Below are 17,531 nucleotides of genomic sequence, written 5' to 3'. Positions count from 1 at the left end.
CCACCCAGGTGCCCCTGTCCAAAAGTTTTCTGTTTGCCTAGGTTGCCCTTTCCCTGGTCCTTTGGCCAATGAGAGTAGGTTTTGTTGGGACTTTTTTGTTCTGCCTCCATTGGCATTTACAGATGGTTGACTTCTTCAGCTCCAAGTCTAGAATGTATGAGATAAAAAGGAAACCCAGGGAACTCACCACTGTGTCGTTCTTCAGGTCTCAAGGTCCCTTGCCAGTCTGCCTTCTTCTCTTCACCTTTCAGAACCTACGTATGTTAGTTTGTTTTAATTTTTTTTTATTAAGTAAACTCTGCCCCCAACAGGGGTCTTGAACTCACAACCCTAAGATCCAGATCATGCTCCTCCGACTGAGCCAGCCAGGCGCCCCTACTTTATGTTTGTTTTTTATATAACATCCAGAGTTTTTAGTTGTATTTAGCTGGAAGAGTAGAGAACAGTATGTCTGTTCCATGTCCCAGATGCACAAGTCCCTGCAGTAGCAAATGAAAGGTCTTTGTGGGCTGGGCTCTGCCTCATTGTCCCCATATGACCTCCTCCTTGGTCCAACCATATCAAACTACTTGTAGCCCCTTGAACTTGTCGTGCTCCTTCAAACCTTCATGTTCTTGCTCTTCCTTAGCCTCGGATGACTTTCTGAGTCCCTTCCTTGTCTGCCTGTGGTGTTTCTGTTCTGTTCTGTTCGTACGGGTTTTCTCTGTGAAATCTACCTGGACAGTTCATACACTCTTTCCTTGGGCTAAATTTTGCCTCTTTTGTCCTTTTCTCTAACCAGACCATGAATTACCTTTGAGGGCTGGAGCCCTATTCTGTATATCCTTGTCCTCAGTAACTGGCATAATAGTTACTTAAGAATTGTTTATTGGATATAGGGCGCCTGGGTGGCTCAGTTGGTTTAAGCGTCCGACTTCGGCTCAGGTTATGATCTCACAGTCCGTGAGTTCGAGGCCTGCATCGGGCTCTCTGCTGACAGCTCAGAGCCTGGAACCTGCTTCAGATTCTGTGTCTCCATCTCTCTCTGCCCTTCCCCTGCTCATGCTCTGTCCCTCTCTGTCTCAAAAATAAATAAAACATTAAAAAAAATTTTTGTTTTAATTGTTTATTGGATAGATGGATGGATTGCTATATTTCTAATATCCCACCTGGGTTATTATTATATGTTTATCCCCTCACCTCCCACAAAACCCCCACTTATGTTCACCCCCTGTGTGTGACTCCTACTTCTACAGTGGAGAGAGAAATCCAGCAGCTTGCCTGAAGGCAGGCCTCCTTGGACTATGGCAGGACTCCATTGGCTTCTGTTAGCTGTACCATGTTCGTAGCTTTGAGTTACTCTGAATGCAGAACTGGTGGAGAGTTTCTGGCAAAAGTATCTTATTGAGGATGGGAGCCATCGTTTTTATTATGTCAGCGCCTAATAAAGCCACATTCCAACCCAGGTACTTAATAAATATTCCTTAATGGTAACGAGGAGATGAGTCTTGATGGCTAATTGCGGCCATTCCTTGCTGAGATGCATTTCCAGAAGTGCTTTGTGGATCCTAGAAGACTTTCACTTGTCTACATGTTTAAGTAAATCTGGGGCTGTGATGGGAAAGCACTGGTTTAATGTCCTAAATTAATGTGAGAGGTTGGTTTTTAAGGATCCTCCTACTCACTCTCTAGTATGAGATTAAATCATGACGGCTTGACCCCCTTACTTCTGCATGGTAAGCCATAAAGCTCAGTGGACACAGTGAGCAGAGCATCGAACTCTGCCTTGGAAGCTGATGGCAGTATGTTTCTTAAAAACTTGAAAGTGTTTTTCTCTTTTTAGTTCACAGGAACCTCATTTAAGGGAGAGAACATGAAAGGGGAGAAAGAAAATGGGTGCCAGAGAGGGGGCAGAGTCTAAGCTGGTGGTTGCAGCCAGCCAGGGATGAGACGCACAGCTGGAACTGAGACTGTGACAAAGAGCGTCACACCTCGTAGCCATTTCTGTTCATTTGAGTTTTCCTTTCAAGTATGTGTGCACCCTCCCCTGTGTGCGTGCAGAGCGGCACGAGTGTCCGGGGGGAGCCAGCTCCCAGAGGGTGGGAGTGAAGCGTCAAGAGCCGCCCTCCCACCCCAGACGCGTATATTACAGACAACATGCACAGTTTTGGAATTTGCGTCAGTTCTGTGGGGCTTCTCTTTCACAGACGGACTTCTAGGAGTTTCTGGGGAAATGAAATTTCTGAATAATATCCTGGCTCTTCTGACTAAGCCACTAAGGCAGAAAGGAGGAGAGAGATGGTCTTGGACCTCCATCTGGATGAACGCAGCCCTCCTCATTGGACGCACATTTATGGGTCAACTTTGAGTCTTCCAGAGTTTTTCCACAACAAGCAGAGGCCTAAACTTTAAAAGCTGTTTTCTGCTTTGCTGCCTTTCCTCGTGTCCCATTCTATCAGCATGGAAGCTTGAGGTGATTTTGACTCCACACTGCCGCTCACTCCAACATCAAGGAAGCCCAGGGTGTACGTTTATCACCCCTGTGTCTCTTTTACCACTTTCCCCCCCATGGCTGTGGCTTAGAGCACAGCTGGCTGGATGCGCGTGGGGATGCCTTCTCGACCCCAGACCCACTGCAGTGAGAGCACCGGCTGCCCCACCTCCAGTCTCTCCCCAGGCAGACCCGAGGAGCCTCTCACAGGAATCCTGATAAAAACCCAAAGGAAGAGGAGCTATTGCTCCCTTCTGTTGGAAGTACCTATTGAAGTTGCTGAACTTGCTCTCAGAGAGCAGTTAGCAATGGGGAAGGAGTAGCACAGAGCGAGTGGGGTGTTCACAGACTGGGAGAAACCAGCACACTTGTCAGGAGGTTGAGACAAAAGATGAAAGTGGAGACAGAACTAGACCTGGGTTGGGGTCCGCCACTGTATGAATGAATGACCTGTAACTGTAGTGTTAGTTTCATCACCTATAAAATTGGAAGAAGGGTCCCTACCTCGTGGGTTGTTAAGAGAATTCAGGGAGATTATGATGTTGTTGTTACAAAGTGAAAAATCATTTTGGGGCGCCTCGGTGGCTCAGTTGGTTAAGCGTCCAACTTCAGCCCAGGTCATGATCTCACACTCCATGGGTTCGAGCCCTGTGTCAGGCTCGGTGTTGACAGCTCAGAGCCTGGAGCCTGCTTCAGATTCTGTGTCTCCCTCTCTCTCTGCCCCTCCCCTGCTCATGCTCTGTCTCTCCCTGTTTCAAAAATAAATAAAGACTAAAAGTAAATAAATAAATAAAAACAAAATGAAATAGTCTTTGTGGGATTGGTAATTATTGTCTTGAATTCTTTTCTTGGTCCTCACTTCTGGTTCTCTTGATCAGGCCCTGAGCAGCTCATGACCTTCTCTGATCTTCTCATTACCCCTCCCGCTTGTTTTGTAGTGTCAGTGCTGAAGGCTGCGCCATGAGCTCCACGGTGAGCCCCAGCTTTTGAACCGTGGCTTTCTGTGCCTGCGGTCACTTTGAACCCCTCCTCTCCGCCTTCTTCGCACCTGTATATGCTCAGTGCTGTGGTTGAGCTGACCTTTCCACATTGCCTGCACTCAGCCCTATGTCCGAGCAGTGTGTGTAATTGAAGCCTCCTTGCCTCCCCATCCAATAGGGTCGTCCTTCTCTACTTTTTGAAGAAGTTAAGAAATCTATCCAGAGGAATGGCAAGAAGTCTGACCTGAGGGTGAGATAGAGTGAAGCTATAACCTCACTTTGTCACTTGCTGGCCTTTCCTACCCTCTGGAGCCTGTCCTTATCTGTAAATTGGATTGTTACCTACCACATGGATGAATCATTAGGAATATAAAAGTAGATAACATGTTTAAAATATCTAGAACAGTGCCTGCCACATAAGTAGGCACTCTATAAATATTCATCTCTCCTTTGCTATTACGTGAAGATTCCCTAACCAAACAGGAAGTCCTGTATATGACAACCAGTTCTCCTGCTTCTTATCCCTATTCGTTGATGCACTCCCCTTCCATCTAGAAATTCTGTGCTTTTGTGAGTTACTTTTCCAGAAATTGGATTTGTGCCTTACCCTTTCGGATGGCCAGTGTAAGTTGTTGAGGCAGCAGGCTAGCCAGGGTTCTAGGTAGATCATCTGTGGCTGTGATACCAAAACTAGCAGGTGTGTGTAGGAATTGAACCCATGATTCAGCTACATCACTGGGTTTGGTGACAGCAGCACCTCACGTTAATGTGTGTGTGCACCACTGGCTTCAGAGCACCCACTTTTATTTGATTCTTACAAGGGTTCCGAGAGGTAGGCAGATTCTCACTCTCCAGAAGAAGAAAAGGAAAACTGGGAAGGAGTCCCCTGTGTCACACCGGTAGTGATTGGTAGAACAGGAAAAGACCACAGACGCCTTGATTTTCTATCCAGGACTTCTATGTTTTGAACCCAGATGAGAACCAAAATTCTGGCTGTTCAAGTGAAAGCTTAGAGTTCCACCACAGACCCGTCTAGCTTTCCTGTCACTACTGTATGCTTTGTTTCCGTTTCTTACAAGAATATTCATTAACTTATCGAATCAATTACATGCTAGGCAATCTAGACACTGGGGATACTGTCAGAAACAAAGGAAATAGACATGCCCTGATGGAACTTGTCCTAATGGTGGGAGGCTGACAATAAACAAGTTAGAAAGATGTGTGCTGTTACTGTAAAGAATGTCACTCGGTGATGAGTGCTATGGAGAGAAATAAGAGAGGAAGCTGGGGGTGGGATGGGGCAGACACTGTGAGTTTTCACTTTGGTTCTTTGTACTTATTGTCTCATCCCTGTAATACGCCCTCTGAGAGTGGTCCATCACACCCCAGTACCAGATTTCTACATGTCAGGGCTTTTGGAGACTGGTTTTGAAGTTGAACCAGCTTTACCCAACGAAAGCAGGTGCAGGAGCTGTCTGCTTACCCACTAAATTGCTCAAGACTACCCCAGATCAGAGCTGGGATAGCCTGGATAGTGCCTTGGAATGCTCTGGTAGGTTGGGGAAGGAGCCTGTGCTGTTTTTTTCTTAGAGATTATTTGTTAAATCTATAGCTCCCCCTGCTGTTAGAAAACAGGGTAGGCTCTTAACTGATTTTTTTTTTTTTTTTTTTTTTTTTAATGATTCTTTTTTATCTTAAGATTTAAGAAAGTTTTGTTTTTTAAATAACTACTGCTGGGACATTTAGATCTTTCTTCTGGGACTGCTGTTGCTGAGGCCCAGCCCCCAGGAGCAGGATGGGGGGAGGAAGCACAAAGGCCCAGGCAGGATAGGGTCATATCTGTGCTCCTGCTACTTTTAGCTTCTCTGTATGCCTGCACTCCTGCCACAGCCAGCAGCCTAGCAAAAGTTATCTCCACACACAGTTTCACAGCTGTTCTGAAATTCTAGGGCAGCAGAAGTGAAACTGACCATGGTCTTGTAAATTTCTCTGCTCTTGCTATTGTTCCCTACTTGAAGTGAGTCAGGCCTTTTCATCCTCTTACCCTCAGGTTGTCCCAACTCCTCATTTGTCTTTATAGCCAAGTGTTTGACATAAAACCGTCTTCATGATGCCACATTTGAGGAGATTTGGTCTTGGTTTGGTCTTGTTTGCTGAGTCGAGAGCTGTGGGCTGTGTGGTGGTAGATTCAGACCACAGTTGAGTCCTCGACAGGGCCTGTAGTGAGCCCTTCTTGTCAGCTGCTGGCTGTGTGCACCAGGGTCAACCAGATAGTCACTGTGAAATTCTTTTAGTCCTTAGAGATGAAATTCAAGGTCATTTTAGCTGAAGTGAAAAAGGAAATGGCACCCAACGAGACCTAGGTCTTTCTGGTTTAACTGCCCTGTTCAGTTTGGTCACTTTGTGAGTCCTAATGAGGTTGAAGGAGTAAGGTGGACCCCACACGCAGCTGTGCTCCTACCAGAGTGAGGTGGGGCCCAGCAGGCATTCTTGGAAGATTGACTGATCAATAAGGATTGTGCAGCTAACAGTCTGGTAACAGGTCCAGGATACTTTTTTTTTTTTTTTTAACATTTATTTATTTATTTTTGAGAGAGAGAGAGAGAGAGAGAGAGAGAGAGAGAGAGAGAGAGAGAGAGAGACAGAGCACAAGCAGGGGAGGGGTAGAGAGAGGAGGGAGACACAGAATCCAAAGCAGACTCCAGGCTGTGAGCTGTCAGCACAGAGCCCGACTTGGGGCCCGAACCCATGAATCATGAGATCATGGCCTGAGCCTAAGTCGAATGCTCAACCAACTGAGCCACTCAGGCGCCCCTCCAGGTTACTTTTTTAAGCTATATTCCATTTTTGCACTTTATACAGCCCAGGCTTAGGTAGCGACTGTTCTCATTAGGAATAAAGTAACCAGAACTGTTTTAATGGGGCAACTGAACCATAAAGATATGTGCTTACTCAGGTGCCATGTTCTTCTTCACTTCCGCTGATAAGAATTAGTATTTCTAAAATTAACTTGAATTAAAATGCCTTCTCCACCGTAAACTATAGCTGTGCACATGATGCTTCATAAAAGTAATTCTTTTATGATTCTTTTCTCAACAGCTTTGAAAAGTCCAGCCGCATTTCATGAGCAGAGAAGGAGCTTGGAGCGGGCCAGGGTAAGGCCTTTCTTCCCCAGGGACCTCCAGAGTTTATTTGCAGAGCCCATTGTATTGCTGCTGTATTCCTTCCAGTCTAGTACGCCCTGGGGCCAGCCCTCACCTCCTTCTAGACCAGAGGCGCTGCCTTTTTCTATTCTGTCCCCACCCCAGCCACCTTGTGGCACGATCTGAAAACAGGATCAGAATTTCTCTTTTCCTGCACTTAAGGGTATATGATGATTAGCAGTCCTCCCTCTTGTGGCTCTGGAGACCGCTGGTATTTCCCCGTCTTTAATTCCACTTCACCTTTTGTGGATGTTAGAACGTGAACAGCAGCCATTGAAAAGCTTGCTGAGGGCTGGTCCTCCCGAGTCTGTGGCTGCACTGCCCACACCTCTCCAGGACGGGGATTCCGAGGGACAGAAAAGGTCTCTGTTGCCCAGAGTAGCCAGTGTCCACTCAAGGCTGTGGAGGCAGAAGCAGGGCCCCTGTCTGAGCCCCAGTTCATGTTGCTGCACCTGGCCTGCTGCCTTGTCCCCCCTCAGTTTCAGTTCCCTCAGGGGCCTCAGGGGGATATTCTGCTGCCCAGTGTGGGCAGAGATGGGGAAGTCACCAGAACATGCTTCCCCTCTACCCCTTCACTTTTTTCTTTTACAAAAAGGCAAGGAAAGAGAACCTCCCAGTAGAGGACCCTATAGGCCATGGATCCTTAAGACTGCCAACTCTTTCAGAGACTGAAATATTTACCTCTAAGACTTTCTTACTGTCTTTATTTTATTTTTTTTTAATTTCTAACAAGAATTATGAATAATTCTTAGAGTGAGCGGAAAGAATGAGGTCATGGACACGGGGAACAAAGCAGCAACAAACTGTGCTGTTGGAGTTACTGGGAAGAGTGGAGAATACGGCAGGGGTGGGGGGGGCGATGGCATTGCCCATGGCCCCATCCCACTTGCAATAAGACGTGGTGCCATTACCTGGACTGCTTCTCAGTAGGCAAGGAGTTCATTGGGGCAGATTAGAACAGCTCTTATTTTACAGAGTACTTTTATAAGCAGCACGACATCATTTTGTGGTTGATGCTCACCTCAGCTCTTACGAGTTAGGTGCTCTTCGTCTTCATTTCATAGATGCAGCTAAGAGAGGTTAACTAAGTTACACAGCTAGTAAGTAGCAAAGCTGGGACTCAAACTTTGGCCTGTGGATGCCACATATTTTCTTAATTAGTGCCGTATTCTGCCTTGGCTTTGGCCACTGTTCCCAACTTCAGGTGGCTTAGAAAAGAAGACTTGTGGCGTCCAGCACCTGTTCTGCCACCTGCAGCAGCCATGGCAGTACTGTTGCCCTCTGCAGATGGGGCAGAGCGATAGGCCCAGAGCCCACAGCCACTTTAAACCGTCTCCTAAAGAGCTCAGCACCACCCCAGGGCTGGCACAGGGCTGCCCAGTCGGGGCACCAAGTCTTCACCTTTACCACACACTTTGTGCCCTGGTTTTTATTTTTCCGCTCTCGCCGACCTTGTCCTGTCCTGTGTTGTCTTAGCCTGCCCTGTGCTGGTTTTGACCCGGTAATGGTCCTGACCTATGGTTTGAAAAATTCTGGTGCAGAGGTTAAGAGCATAGACTCTGGAGTCAGATGGATCTGGGGCCACCTGTACATTAGAACACAAGCACCAGGCATGTGCTGGCTCAGAGACTGTTAAGGGAATGGTTTCGTTCACCTGGAGTTGCAGAAATGCCGAAATGAGGACACTGGACTTTAGGGAACTAGGGCTATGACACCATGTATCAGAATTAGTATTCCATATGGCAGCCACTCAGAATGAGTGGGAGATGTTCATGAGATCATACAGTGCTACCTTTTTTTGAACAAGGCATAAAATTATATTCAGTATGATTACAACTCCTTAAAATTAGACATCTTCTGCCTGGAAGAATGGAAGAAATAAATACCCCAAAATACTAAGTGGGTGATTAAAATTTTTTATTATTGTTTCACTTTCTAATTTTCTAAATTTTCTTTGATGAACATAGTTATTACTTTTATGATAGTGCAAGTAATAAACTTTTAAGAAAAAATTAGTGTTCAGCCTCAGAGAGACAAATAGTCTGGATAGATGGGTGGTGCCCTGGGCAGGTGCATTGGAAATGGATGTGCCCTTTCCCCCAGAACTCCCCTTGCCTCAGAACCCTGCAGGCTCCAGGCTGAGGTCAGGGGGGCCTACAGAGGTGACCAACCACAGACACAGCAGCCACGGCTGCTTTTTGGTTCTGTCCATTCCATAACTTGTATCCTGGATTTGAGATCTTCTTGGTGTGTTTTTTCTGTAGACAGAGGACTATCTGAAACGGAAGATTCGTTCCCGGCCGGAGAGATCGGAGCTGGTCAGGATGCATATTTTGGAAGGTGTGTTAGGCTGGAAATGCTTCCTCCCCTTACCCTCGCTGTTTTCACCATGCATCACCCACGTGTCTTGTTCCCTCTGTCTTCTCACTCCCATTTCTGGCGACAGTGGGTGAGCCGAGCCTTAGCACGGTAAAACAGCAGGGCTGTGGTAGCCACCGCTGCTTCTGAGAGTTCCCAAAGCAGCAGTCACATTCTCTCGTGCCGGCTTGCCCTTTTCTCCTCTGGCTGTGTGGTGGCCCCGGATCTTGTCTCCCCTTGGTATGAAGCCTGTTCTCCAGAATCTTTTAAAGATGCAGTTACTGTCTCTTCTCCTCCACTCATTCACTCGCGCCTTCATTCAGCAGTCACTCAGACCTCTGTGACGCAAGTGGGCCCATGGCAGGTATGCTCCGCCTGACCCCATCACACACTTCTTTCCACATTCTAGTGAAGGAGCAGTTCTGGCTGCTGAAAACACTGTGACTGAATTCTTTTTTGTTGTTGTTCTGTATTTATTTATTTATTTGAGAGAGTGCACGCATGTGCAGGAGCATTAGAGAGGGGCAGAGGAAGAGAGAGAGAATCTTTTTTTTAAAGAACCAGTGCGTCCTTTTTTTTTTTTTTTTTTTTTGAAGTTTGTTTATTTTGAGAGAGAGCAAGTGGGGGAAGAGAGGTGAGGAGAGAGAGAGAATCCCAAGCAGGCTCTGCACTGCTCAATGCAGGGGTCAAATTCACAAACCATGAGATCATGACCTGAGCCGAAATTGAGTCAGAGGCTTAACTGACTGAGCCGCCCAGGCACCCCAGAGAGAATCTTTTTTTTTTTTAATTTATTTTTGAGAGAGCACAAGTGGGGGAGGGTCAGAAAGAGAGGGGGACAGAGGATCTGAAGCGGGCTCCACACTGGCAGCAAGCCCTTGTGGGGCTTGAACTCATGAACCACAAGATCATTACCCAAGCTGGAGTTAGACACAACAAACTGAGTCTCCCAGGTGCCCCAGAGAGAGAAAATCTTTTTATTTTTTATTTTTTTTAATGTTTATTTTTGAAAGAGAGCATGAGCAGGGGAGGGGCAGACTGAGAGGGAGACACAGAATCCAAAACACGCTTCAGGCTCTGAGCTGTCAGCATAGAGCCCGATGTGGGGCTCGAACTCACAAACTGTGAGATCATGACCAGAGCGGAAGCCAGACATGCAACCGACTGAGCCACGCGGGTGCCCCCCCAGAGAGAAAATCTTAAGCAGGCTCCACACTCAGAATGGAGTCCAACTTGGGGCTTGGTCCCATGACCTGGGATCATGACTTGAACCGTAGTCAAGTTAGATGCTCAACCGACTGAGCCACCCAGGCGCCCCTGTTCAGTTTTGAGCCAACTTTGGGGTTGGATAGGAACTTTTCTTAGTCCGAGCACCGCACTGTGTTGACAGAGACACTGAGACCCAGCAGGGACTGAATTGCCTTTGTAACCCAGAAAGCTTGAGGGAGGATGAGGCACACGCTTCATTGTCTGCTGCGCTTTCGGCTTTGTTGCCCCCCGTGCCCGGTGAGCTTTGCTAGGTGTGCCCGTGCTCTGTCTGCAGTTCGGGGCCCCTTCTTGTGTCCACGTAGAACTTCAGGCTGGGCCGCCCTTCTCTGCCGGGGACACTCTCTGCATCCTGATGGCTTCTGCTCCTTCCCCAGAGGGAAGGAGAGTTGCTCGGGAGCTCCCAGGGTAGAGCCAGGTCCATTCCTACATCCTCCTGCACTCCATTCTCTCCCACGGGCAGAGACCTCGGCCGAGCCTTCCCTCCAGGCCAAGCAGCTGAAGCTGAAGAGAGCCAGATTGGCCGATGACCTCAACGAGAAGATTGCACAGAGACCGGGCCCTATGGAGCTGGTTGAGAAGAACATTCTGCCTGTGGAGTCCAGCCTGAAAGAAGCCATCATTGGTGAGGAGGCCCCAGCCACCCTGCGTGGACATGCAGGCCAGATGCAGAAGGAGGGGCTCTGGACTTCTTGCTGTTTGATTCCGGCTTTGACTTGGGAACTGAGGTGCAGAGTGTGAGGGCCCAAGAAACAGGCTGTGTTAGCTTGGGGCAGTGCCAGCGGCCTCAGGGGTCACACCAGAGTAACTAAACAACAGAGGCACCTCTGTCCACCTTCATCTCTGCATACCCAGAGGCTTTGTCCTCTCCCACGGGGTGGCTGGATGTCAGGGCTGATGTGTGTAAACCCACGGGGATGCCAGGAATTAGAAATCTGTGCCTTACTGTCTCTTTTTCTTAGTGCAGTCTCTCTCAGAGAGTGGCACTTTCCACAGATACTTCACTCAGCAAATACTGGTTGGCCCAAGAGGTGTGCTAGGTGCTAGGACCGCAGCCCCACAAAGCAGAGCAGGCCCCTCGCCCTTATGGAGCTCAGGCCTAGGAGCAGACACCGGCAGGTCAACAGGCAGCAGCAAGACAGAGACAGAAGCTGTGTCGGAGAGAGCCCTGGCTACGCTGGGCACACAGAGGAGGGTCCCCAGCCAGGCCCTGACAGTGGGGTGTGGTGCCAGAAGAGGTGACGTCCAAGTCTGGGGCTGCAGGATGAGTAGGAATTAAAGTATATTCGGGGAGAGAGGTGCCGCGGGCTCCAGGGGAGAGCTGTGCAAGGTGAGGAGCAGCCTGGGCATGGAGCTGGAGGAGGGGGTATCGAGACGGGAGGTAGGAGGTGGGCAGAGTCCGGGACGTGCCAGGGCCTCGTGTGCCATGGGCAGGTGTTCGGACCCGATTCCTTTAGAGTTTGGTAACTGTTAGCACCGATGTGGCTCCTGGGCTACAGCGGGCCCAAGACCTGGTCCTGGGCAAGGCCGTGCGTTCCTGCCCCTGGAAGGTAGCTGTGCCACCAGAGAGAGGGGGCGCAACTGCTCCCTTCGTTATAAGCAGTTAGATCTTTTTGGCAGGGCCCCAGGCTGAGTTGGGCCCTGAGCCCTGGGTCAGAGGAGACTTTGGTTTCCGGGGCCTCATCTGCACCGCAGACAGTGGTTTGACAAGGTCGGAGGCAGCCGGCGTGCCGGGGGCTGCACACCCTGGGCCCCAGCAGCCCCTCTGCCATTGGTGCCGGTAACCCTCTTAGTTCACCGCTTTGCCCTGGCATTCATCCCCCCTCCTCTCCGTGTTCTCCTGCCCAATCCTCACCAGATTCCACACAGCCCCTAATCTCAGGCCCCGCGTTTAGGTGACGGTCAGTTCTGGGCTCTCTAGCCAGCCGAAACCTGAGAGTCGGCATTGTGCCCGGCCCTGTGTAACGTTCTGCAGTTTACAGAGATGAACAAAATATGACGCTGCCCTCAAAGAATTCAGTACAATGAGAGGAGACTGATGTACGAACAAGTGATTTCTGAGTCTGGCCCCTGGTCAGGTGCCAGTGCTGCGTAGTGAGAAGGTCATGGTCCTGTGACATAGTAGCTGAGTCACCTGGCTTGTGGGACAGTTTTCAGGTCCACAGTGATGGATATAAAGGGCCCCGCACAGTCTTTGGCGCCTGGGGAGCCTCACAGAAGGGCGGCTGCTGTCGTGGACGACGTGGGGTGATGGTGGGTCAGGTGCAGTGCGAGCTCGGCTGAGAAGGTGTCCTCTCAGCGATGGGCACGGTGGTGAGGCCCAGAGAGCGGTCACGGACAGTACGGCACATTTGGGGTCCACCTTTGCCAAATGGGGAGCGTACGTGACACTCCAGGCACGGGGACAGCATGGGCAGCGGCCTGTGGGCGTGTTAGGGTGTAGTTTGAGGACGGGGTACGTAGTGACCAGTGGTGACTTGAGAGAAAGGAGCATTTGCCAGCCAACGCCAGATCCTGTGGGTTTTGGGGAATGAGTAGGTGGCAAGGAAGCGTTGACAGCAAAGGCAGGCCGTTTGTTCAAGAAGTGAGCGGAGAAGGAAGGGGGAGGGAGAGGGTGGGCTGGGAGGAGAAATCGATGCAGGTGTGTGGCTGAGAGGAAGGAGTCAGAGGAGGAGATGGGAGGATGGGAGGGGAGAGACTCAGGCCGGGTCTGTGGAGGAGGAGGAGAAGCTGGCCGTGGAGAGTGGGGAGGGAGCCCAGGCAGTCCTGAGGCCCGCTGTAGGTGGGGGCCTGACAGGGGCTTTGCAGAGGCTGGCCTCCCGCTGTCTTCCCCACACACTCCCCACGGCCACTCCCAGCACACGGCTGCCACTCACGTGCTCACACGCACATCCCTCCCCCAGGTCACCCCCAGCTGATCTGTAAGATTCATGGCAAGATCTCTCTTCCAAGAAGTCCTCCCTGAGCCTCTCCTCAGCATCTGTGTTTCCCTCAAGCAGAGGCGACTGGACCAAAATCAGAGGGCGGGGACTCTGTCTCTCCACACCCTGCACCTGGCCCAGACCCGGCCACCGTAGGGAGAGGAATGCACTCTGCAGGGACCCTGGCCCACACTGGTCATTGGGCTTCCCCGGTGTGGCCGGCCACTCCCTCCGCTTGGACTGTCCCCGGGGGTGGAGCCGAAGCTCCTCCGTCCGGGATTCCGCCGTCCGGTGCTGGGTGTCGTGTGGCTGCTGTCCCGTGGCGTGTCTCCTTGCTGGGAGGAAGTGGGAGAAATCTAGATGTGTGGCTGGCCTGAAGTACACGACAGTAACGGGGCTCCATTTCCCCCTTGTGCTGCACATGTGGCCCCCGCCAGGGCAGATGAAAGGAGGTGTAGGAGCCAGCCTTGCCGGAGGACAGGAGCCAGCCCAGCGATGGGCATCCCGGGCTCCGGAGCTTTAAGCTCAGGCACATCCTTCCCTGGTCGCAGGGGAGCAGAGAGCCTCAGGCTGTGGCCCCGGAGAGCAGGAGTCTGCTGGGAGAGTTACTAGTGTGTTCTTGTTCCTCATCTGTGGTCTTTCCACCACAGCAGATTTCCCCAGACATGCCCGACAGCTCACCTCCGTGCTGTGACCGCTGCCTCAGTCCCTCCCGTGTGAATGGCAGACCAGCGCAGAACCTCTTCCCCCAGCGGCACTGAGGGGGTGGTTGTGATGTGAATCGTGTGAAATACCTACTTGCTCCTTCCTTTTGTGTCCTGGCGTTTCCACACTAGGGCCCTGCTCCCCCTGCTTCTCCCTCACAGCCTGGCCCCAGGAGCACGTGCACTTGAGGCGGCCAGGGGCCCTGACCACGGGGCAGGGCATTTCTAGCCAGCAGGGGGGCTTTTCTTCTGGTGGCCGCTGCTGCCAGGTCTTGGGTCTCTGGGAGTCACAGGCCACTAAAGGGAGGTCACTGTACTTCAGTGATCCTGTTTCACCTGTGCAAGCAGGTGTACCTTTTCCGGGAGGCCCTTAGCCTGTGCCTGCCCTTTAGGAAGTGGAGGCAGCCCCGGGGAGGAGCCCTCATTGCAGGGTCCACAAGCCTCTGGGGGAAGAGAAGAGTTTTGTGCCACCGTAGGATGGAAGTGAAGTGCGTTTAACAGCAGGGAAGCAGATGAGATGAGGGAGGCTGCAGGCTGGAGGGAGGCAGGGAGGGAGGGAAAGTAGGGCTTGACCTTGGGGACTGGACACAGCGAAGTCAAAAGCAAGGGAGCACTTGATAGCTTAGTAGCCAGCACTCTTCCTGCCTTTGTTTGGGGGTCCTGAAGAGGCGCTCTCTTGGAGCTCTTTTGCTGGTCTTTCTCACGTCGGCCTCGCTGGGGGTGAGGAGGGGCCAGAGTGGGCACCTTGCTGGGACAACCCCCCTTCCCATTCGCGGGCACTGGAGGTGGACTCTCACCATGGCTTTGGCTTTCAGTGGGCCAGGTCAATTACCCGAAAGTAGCGGACAGCTCTTCCTTCGATGAGGACAGCAGTGATGCCTTATCCCCTGAGCAGCCTGCGAGCCACGAGTCCCAGGGCTCGGCGCCATCCCCCTTGGAAGCCCGAGTCAGCGAGCCACTGTCCAGTGCCACCACCCTATCCCCCACTCAGGTGAGCTTGCCCCTGCTGGATGCTTTCCCTGCTCCCCAAGGGCCCCAGACCTGCTGGAGCTGCCCAGGGTGAGGTCTCGCCTGGGCCAGGTGTGGTGGGGAAGCTGGGGATGTCCATGGCTGCCTGAGTCGCAGTGGTGGGGAGCGGGGAGGTGTCGGCAGCGGGCCCCGTTTTGGCCAGACTTCGCCAGCCTGTGGTCCCGGGCTGGGGCTGCCTTGCAGCAAGATTCCAGAGCCTCCCTGGCCTGTCCCTGCGTCCAGTCGGAACAGCCCGCTTCTCCCGAGTTCAGTTCAGTGGTCTTTTCACTGCCCTCTGTGTCTCCATGTTCCAGCTCCCTCAACCCTGCCCTGGGGGCCGGGCTCTCACCCCGCCTCCCATCTTGCCCACTGGTGGCCCCCTGCCTGTGATGGCTCTGGAGGAGGTGCCTGTAGCCGCCTCTAGGCAGGGCAGGGCTGGGATGGACCCCCTGATAATGGTCGTGCCCCCTGGGGCAGCGGGAGAGGGAGGCTGTCCTCACCTCCAGCCCTTTCTCAGGTGGTGTCTCAGCTCCCAGTGGGCCCGGATTCCGGAGAAACACTTTTCCTGGCAGAGCAGCCTCCTCTGCCTCCCAGCCTCACCAATGGAACCACAGCCCCCCCTGCCAAGCCCACCCCGACGCTTATTAAGGTACAGGTCCCAGCAGCTGCCCTCCCCTCCCCGGGGCCCCTCCAAGCCCTGCCGTGATTTCATCCCAGTGTGGGGCCAGCTGGGGGTTGGGGGCGGGGGGAGTGCACCAACATAGGTCATGGAAGTAACGTGGGAGTTTCTCCTCTTCTCTCTGCGGACGCTGGCTGTCACCCTCGTAGCTGCCATTTCCTGAGCACAGGGCTCTTATTCCGCCCTGCCCGCGAAAACACACCCCCACCCAACCCCTCTGGTCTACTGACACCACATGAGGCAGTGATCGAAGTCTGCTCTAGGAGTGACAAAACTGAGAAGGGAAATAATGGGCGCCAGGTCCCACAGGGGCTGCTTTGGGCTTTTTTTTTTTTTAAGATTTTATTTTTAAGTAATCTCTACACCCAACATGGGGCTTGAACCCATGACCCCAAGGTTAAGAGTTGCATGCTCAACCAACTGAGCCAATCAGGTGCCCCGGGGCATTTTCTGTTCTCTTCCTCCAAGACCTGACCTAACATGTCTGGGGGGCAAGGCTGACCACCAATCCCCAAGACACCTCCTGGGGGACCTTGGTGTGGGGGACACCGTGTGGGGCACTGAGGTTCATGTTGCTCAGCAGCCCCATGACCCAGGGTCCGTCCTCCCTGTCCCACAGAGCCTCCTACTTCAGGGTCTCCGGGATTTCGCTCCAGACTGCTGCCTCTCCCTCCACGCCTGCACCTCTGCTCTCCCCCTCAACCCCGGGGCAGCTTCCCTTCCTTCCTGCCCCACCTGCTTCTCCCTCTCATCTTACCATCTGCCCCCCGACACACACGCCGCCCTGGCTGGGAGCCAGCCGCGTGCCTCTGCTGCTGCTCCCAGCCTGGGAGCCATCCAGGTTCCCATTCCCTCACTGGAGCCGAGTCCTTGCTGTGCCTCCGGCTGCTACCTTTTTGTTCATGGGGCTCCCTGGTGACCTCCTGTGTGGTGTCCCCACCCTGTGTGCACCATCTCTGCAAAGCACCCCCGAGGCCCTGCTGCTGGCAGGAAGTTTCGAGTGTGTGGCTTCCCCATCCCAGAGGAGTCAGTGAGCTGCCCCACTAGGGTCGCAGTGCCCAGGCCGTTTGTTCTTCCGGGTGCCTCTCACCTCTGGGGTCTATTCCTGGCGGCCACAGATGTCGGAGTTTTTCCCCCAAAAATCCACCTCCAGCCTGTTCCTTATCGCACAATTGGTGCCTTTCTTTATGCATACACATTTGAAAGAACAGCGTAAATCTATTTGTCTCCCCTTCCTCTTGCGCGGGGGATTCCTTGGCCTTGTGGGCTGGCTCCCAGCCCCCAGCGCTCGGGGTGACACGTCTCCTAAAGTACCTGATGTGGAGGCTGTGAGCTCCATCCACCAGCTGTTTGGTACTTTGTTGTGTTTACTCTTAGCTGGAGGTCATGGCGACGTCTGCATTTGGTTGATTAGTCTCCGGGCCAGAGGCTCTTTTAAGAAAGAGGGGCTGTGCCCGGCCTCCCCCCTGGCACGCTTGTGGCCGCTGATGAGGCCGCTGTCCGGTAGCCGGGGAGCGGACGGGTCCTTCTCAGAAGCCCGACGCTGCCCCCTGATGGCGCCTGCTGTCTCCTCTGCCCTCAGCAAAGCCAACCCAAGTCTGCCGGTGAGAAGTCGCAGCGCAGCAAGAAAGCCAAGGAGCTGAAGCCAAAGGTGAAGAAGCTCAAGTATCACCAGTACATCCCCCCGGACCAAAAGCAGGACAAGGGGGCGCCCGCCATGGACTCCTCCTATGCCAAGATCCTGCAGCAGCAGCAGCTCTTCCTCCAGCTCCAGATCCTCAACCAGCAGCAGCAGCAGCACTATAACTACCAGACCATCCTGCCCGCCCCGCCAAAGTAGGAACCCGCTCGCCACCATCACCCCTACCCCGCCCGACTGGCCGACGCCGGGCCTGGTGCGGGCGAACCCAGATCCTTAAGGAGGCTTTGTTCCGGATCCTCA

At 52.4% G+C, this 17,531-nt stretch overlaps 1 protein-coding gene and 1 long non-coding RNA gene across 10 annotated transcripts in view; one reads left to right on the top strand and one right to left on the bottom strand.

Moving 5' to 3' along the window:
• The window catches only part of MRTFA (myocardin related transcription factor A), a 214,796-nt gene that overhangs the window by 188,676 nt on the left and 8,589 nt on the right, over positions 1-17,531 (top strand). For all 9 annotated transcript variants that reach the window (XM_045062419.1, XM_045062418.1, XM_045062420.1 and 6 more), the window contains 6 exons: positions 6,550-6,605; positions 8,918-8,993; positions 10,741-10,902; positions 14,718-14,893; positions 15,428-15,559; positions 17,172-17,425. In XM_045062419.1, coding sequence (XP_044918354.1) covers positions 6,550-6,605; positions 8,918-8,993; positions 10,741-10,902; positions 14,718-14,893; positions 15,428-15,559; positions 17,172-17,425 — 856 coding nt within the window. The remainder of the gene's footprint in view (positions 1-6,549; positions 6,606-8,917; positions 8,994-10,740; positions 10,903-14,717; positions 14,894-15,427; positions 15,560-17,171; positions 17,426-17,531) is intronic.
• Positions 346-17,173, bottom strand: LOC109501809. Its single transcript, XR_002160116.3, has 3 exons — positions 15,689-17,173; positions 10,620-10,622; positions 346-356 (listed from the first exon to the last, which is right to left on the bottom strand). It is a non-coding gene; the product is annotated as an uncharacterized LOC109501809 (long non-coding RNA).

Source organism: Felis catus, chromosome B4 (assembly GCF_018350175.1).
Source record: "Felis catus isolate Fca126 chromosome B4, F.catus_Fca126_mat1.0, whole genome shotgun sequence".
Lineage (NCBI taxonomy): Eukaryota > Metazoa > Chordata > Mammalia > Carnivora > Felidae > Felis > Felis catus.
This window is presented reverse-complemented; position numbering and strand designations above follow the sequence as displayed.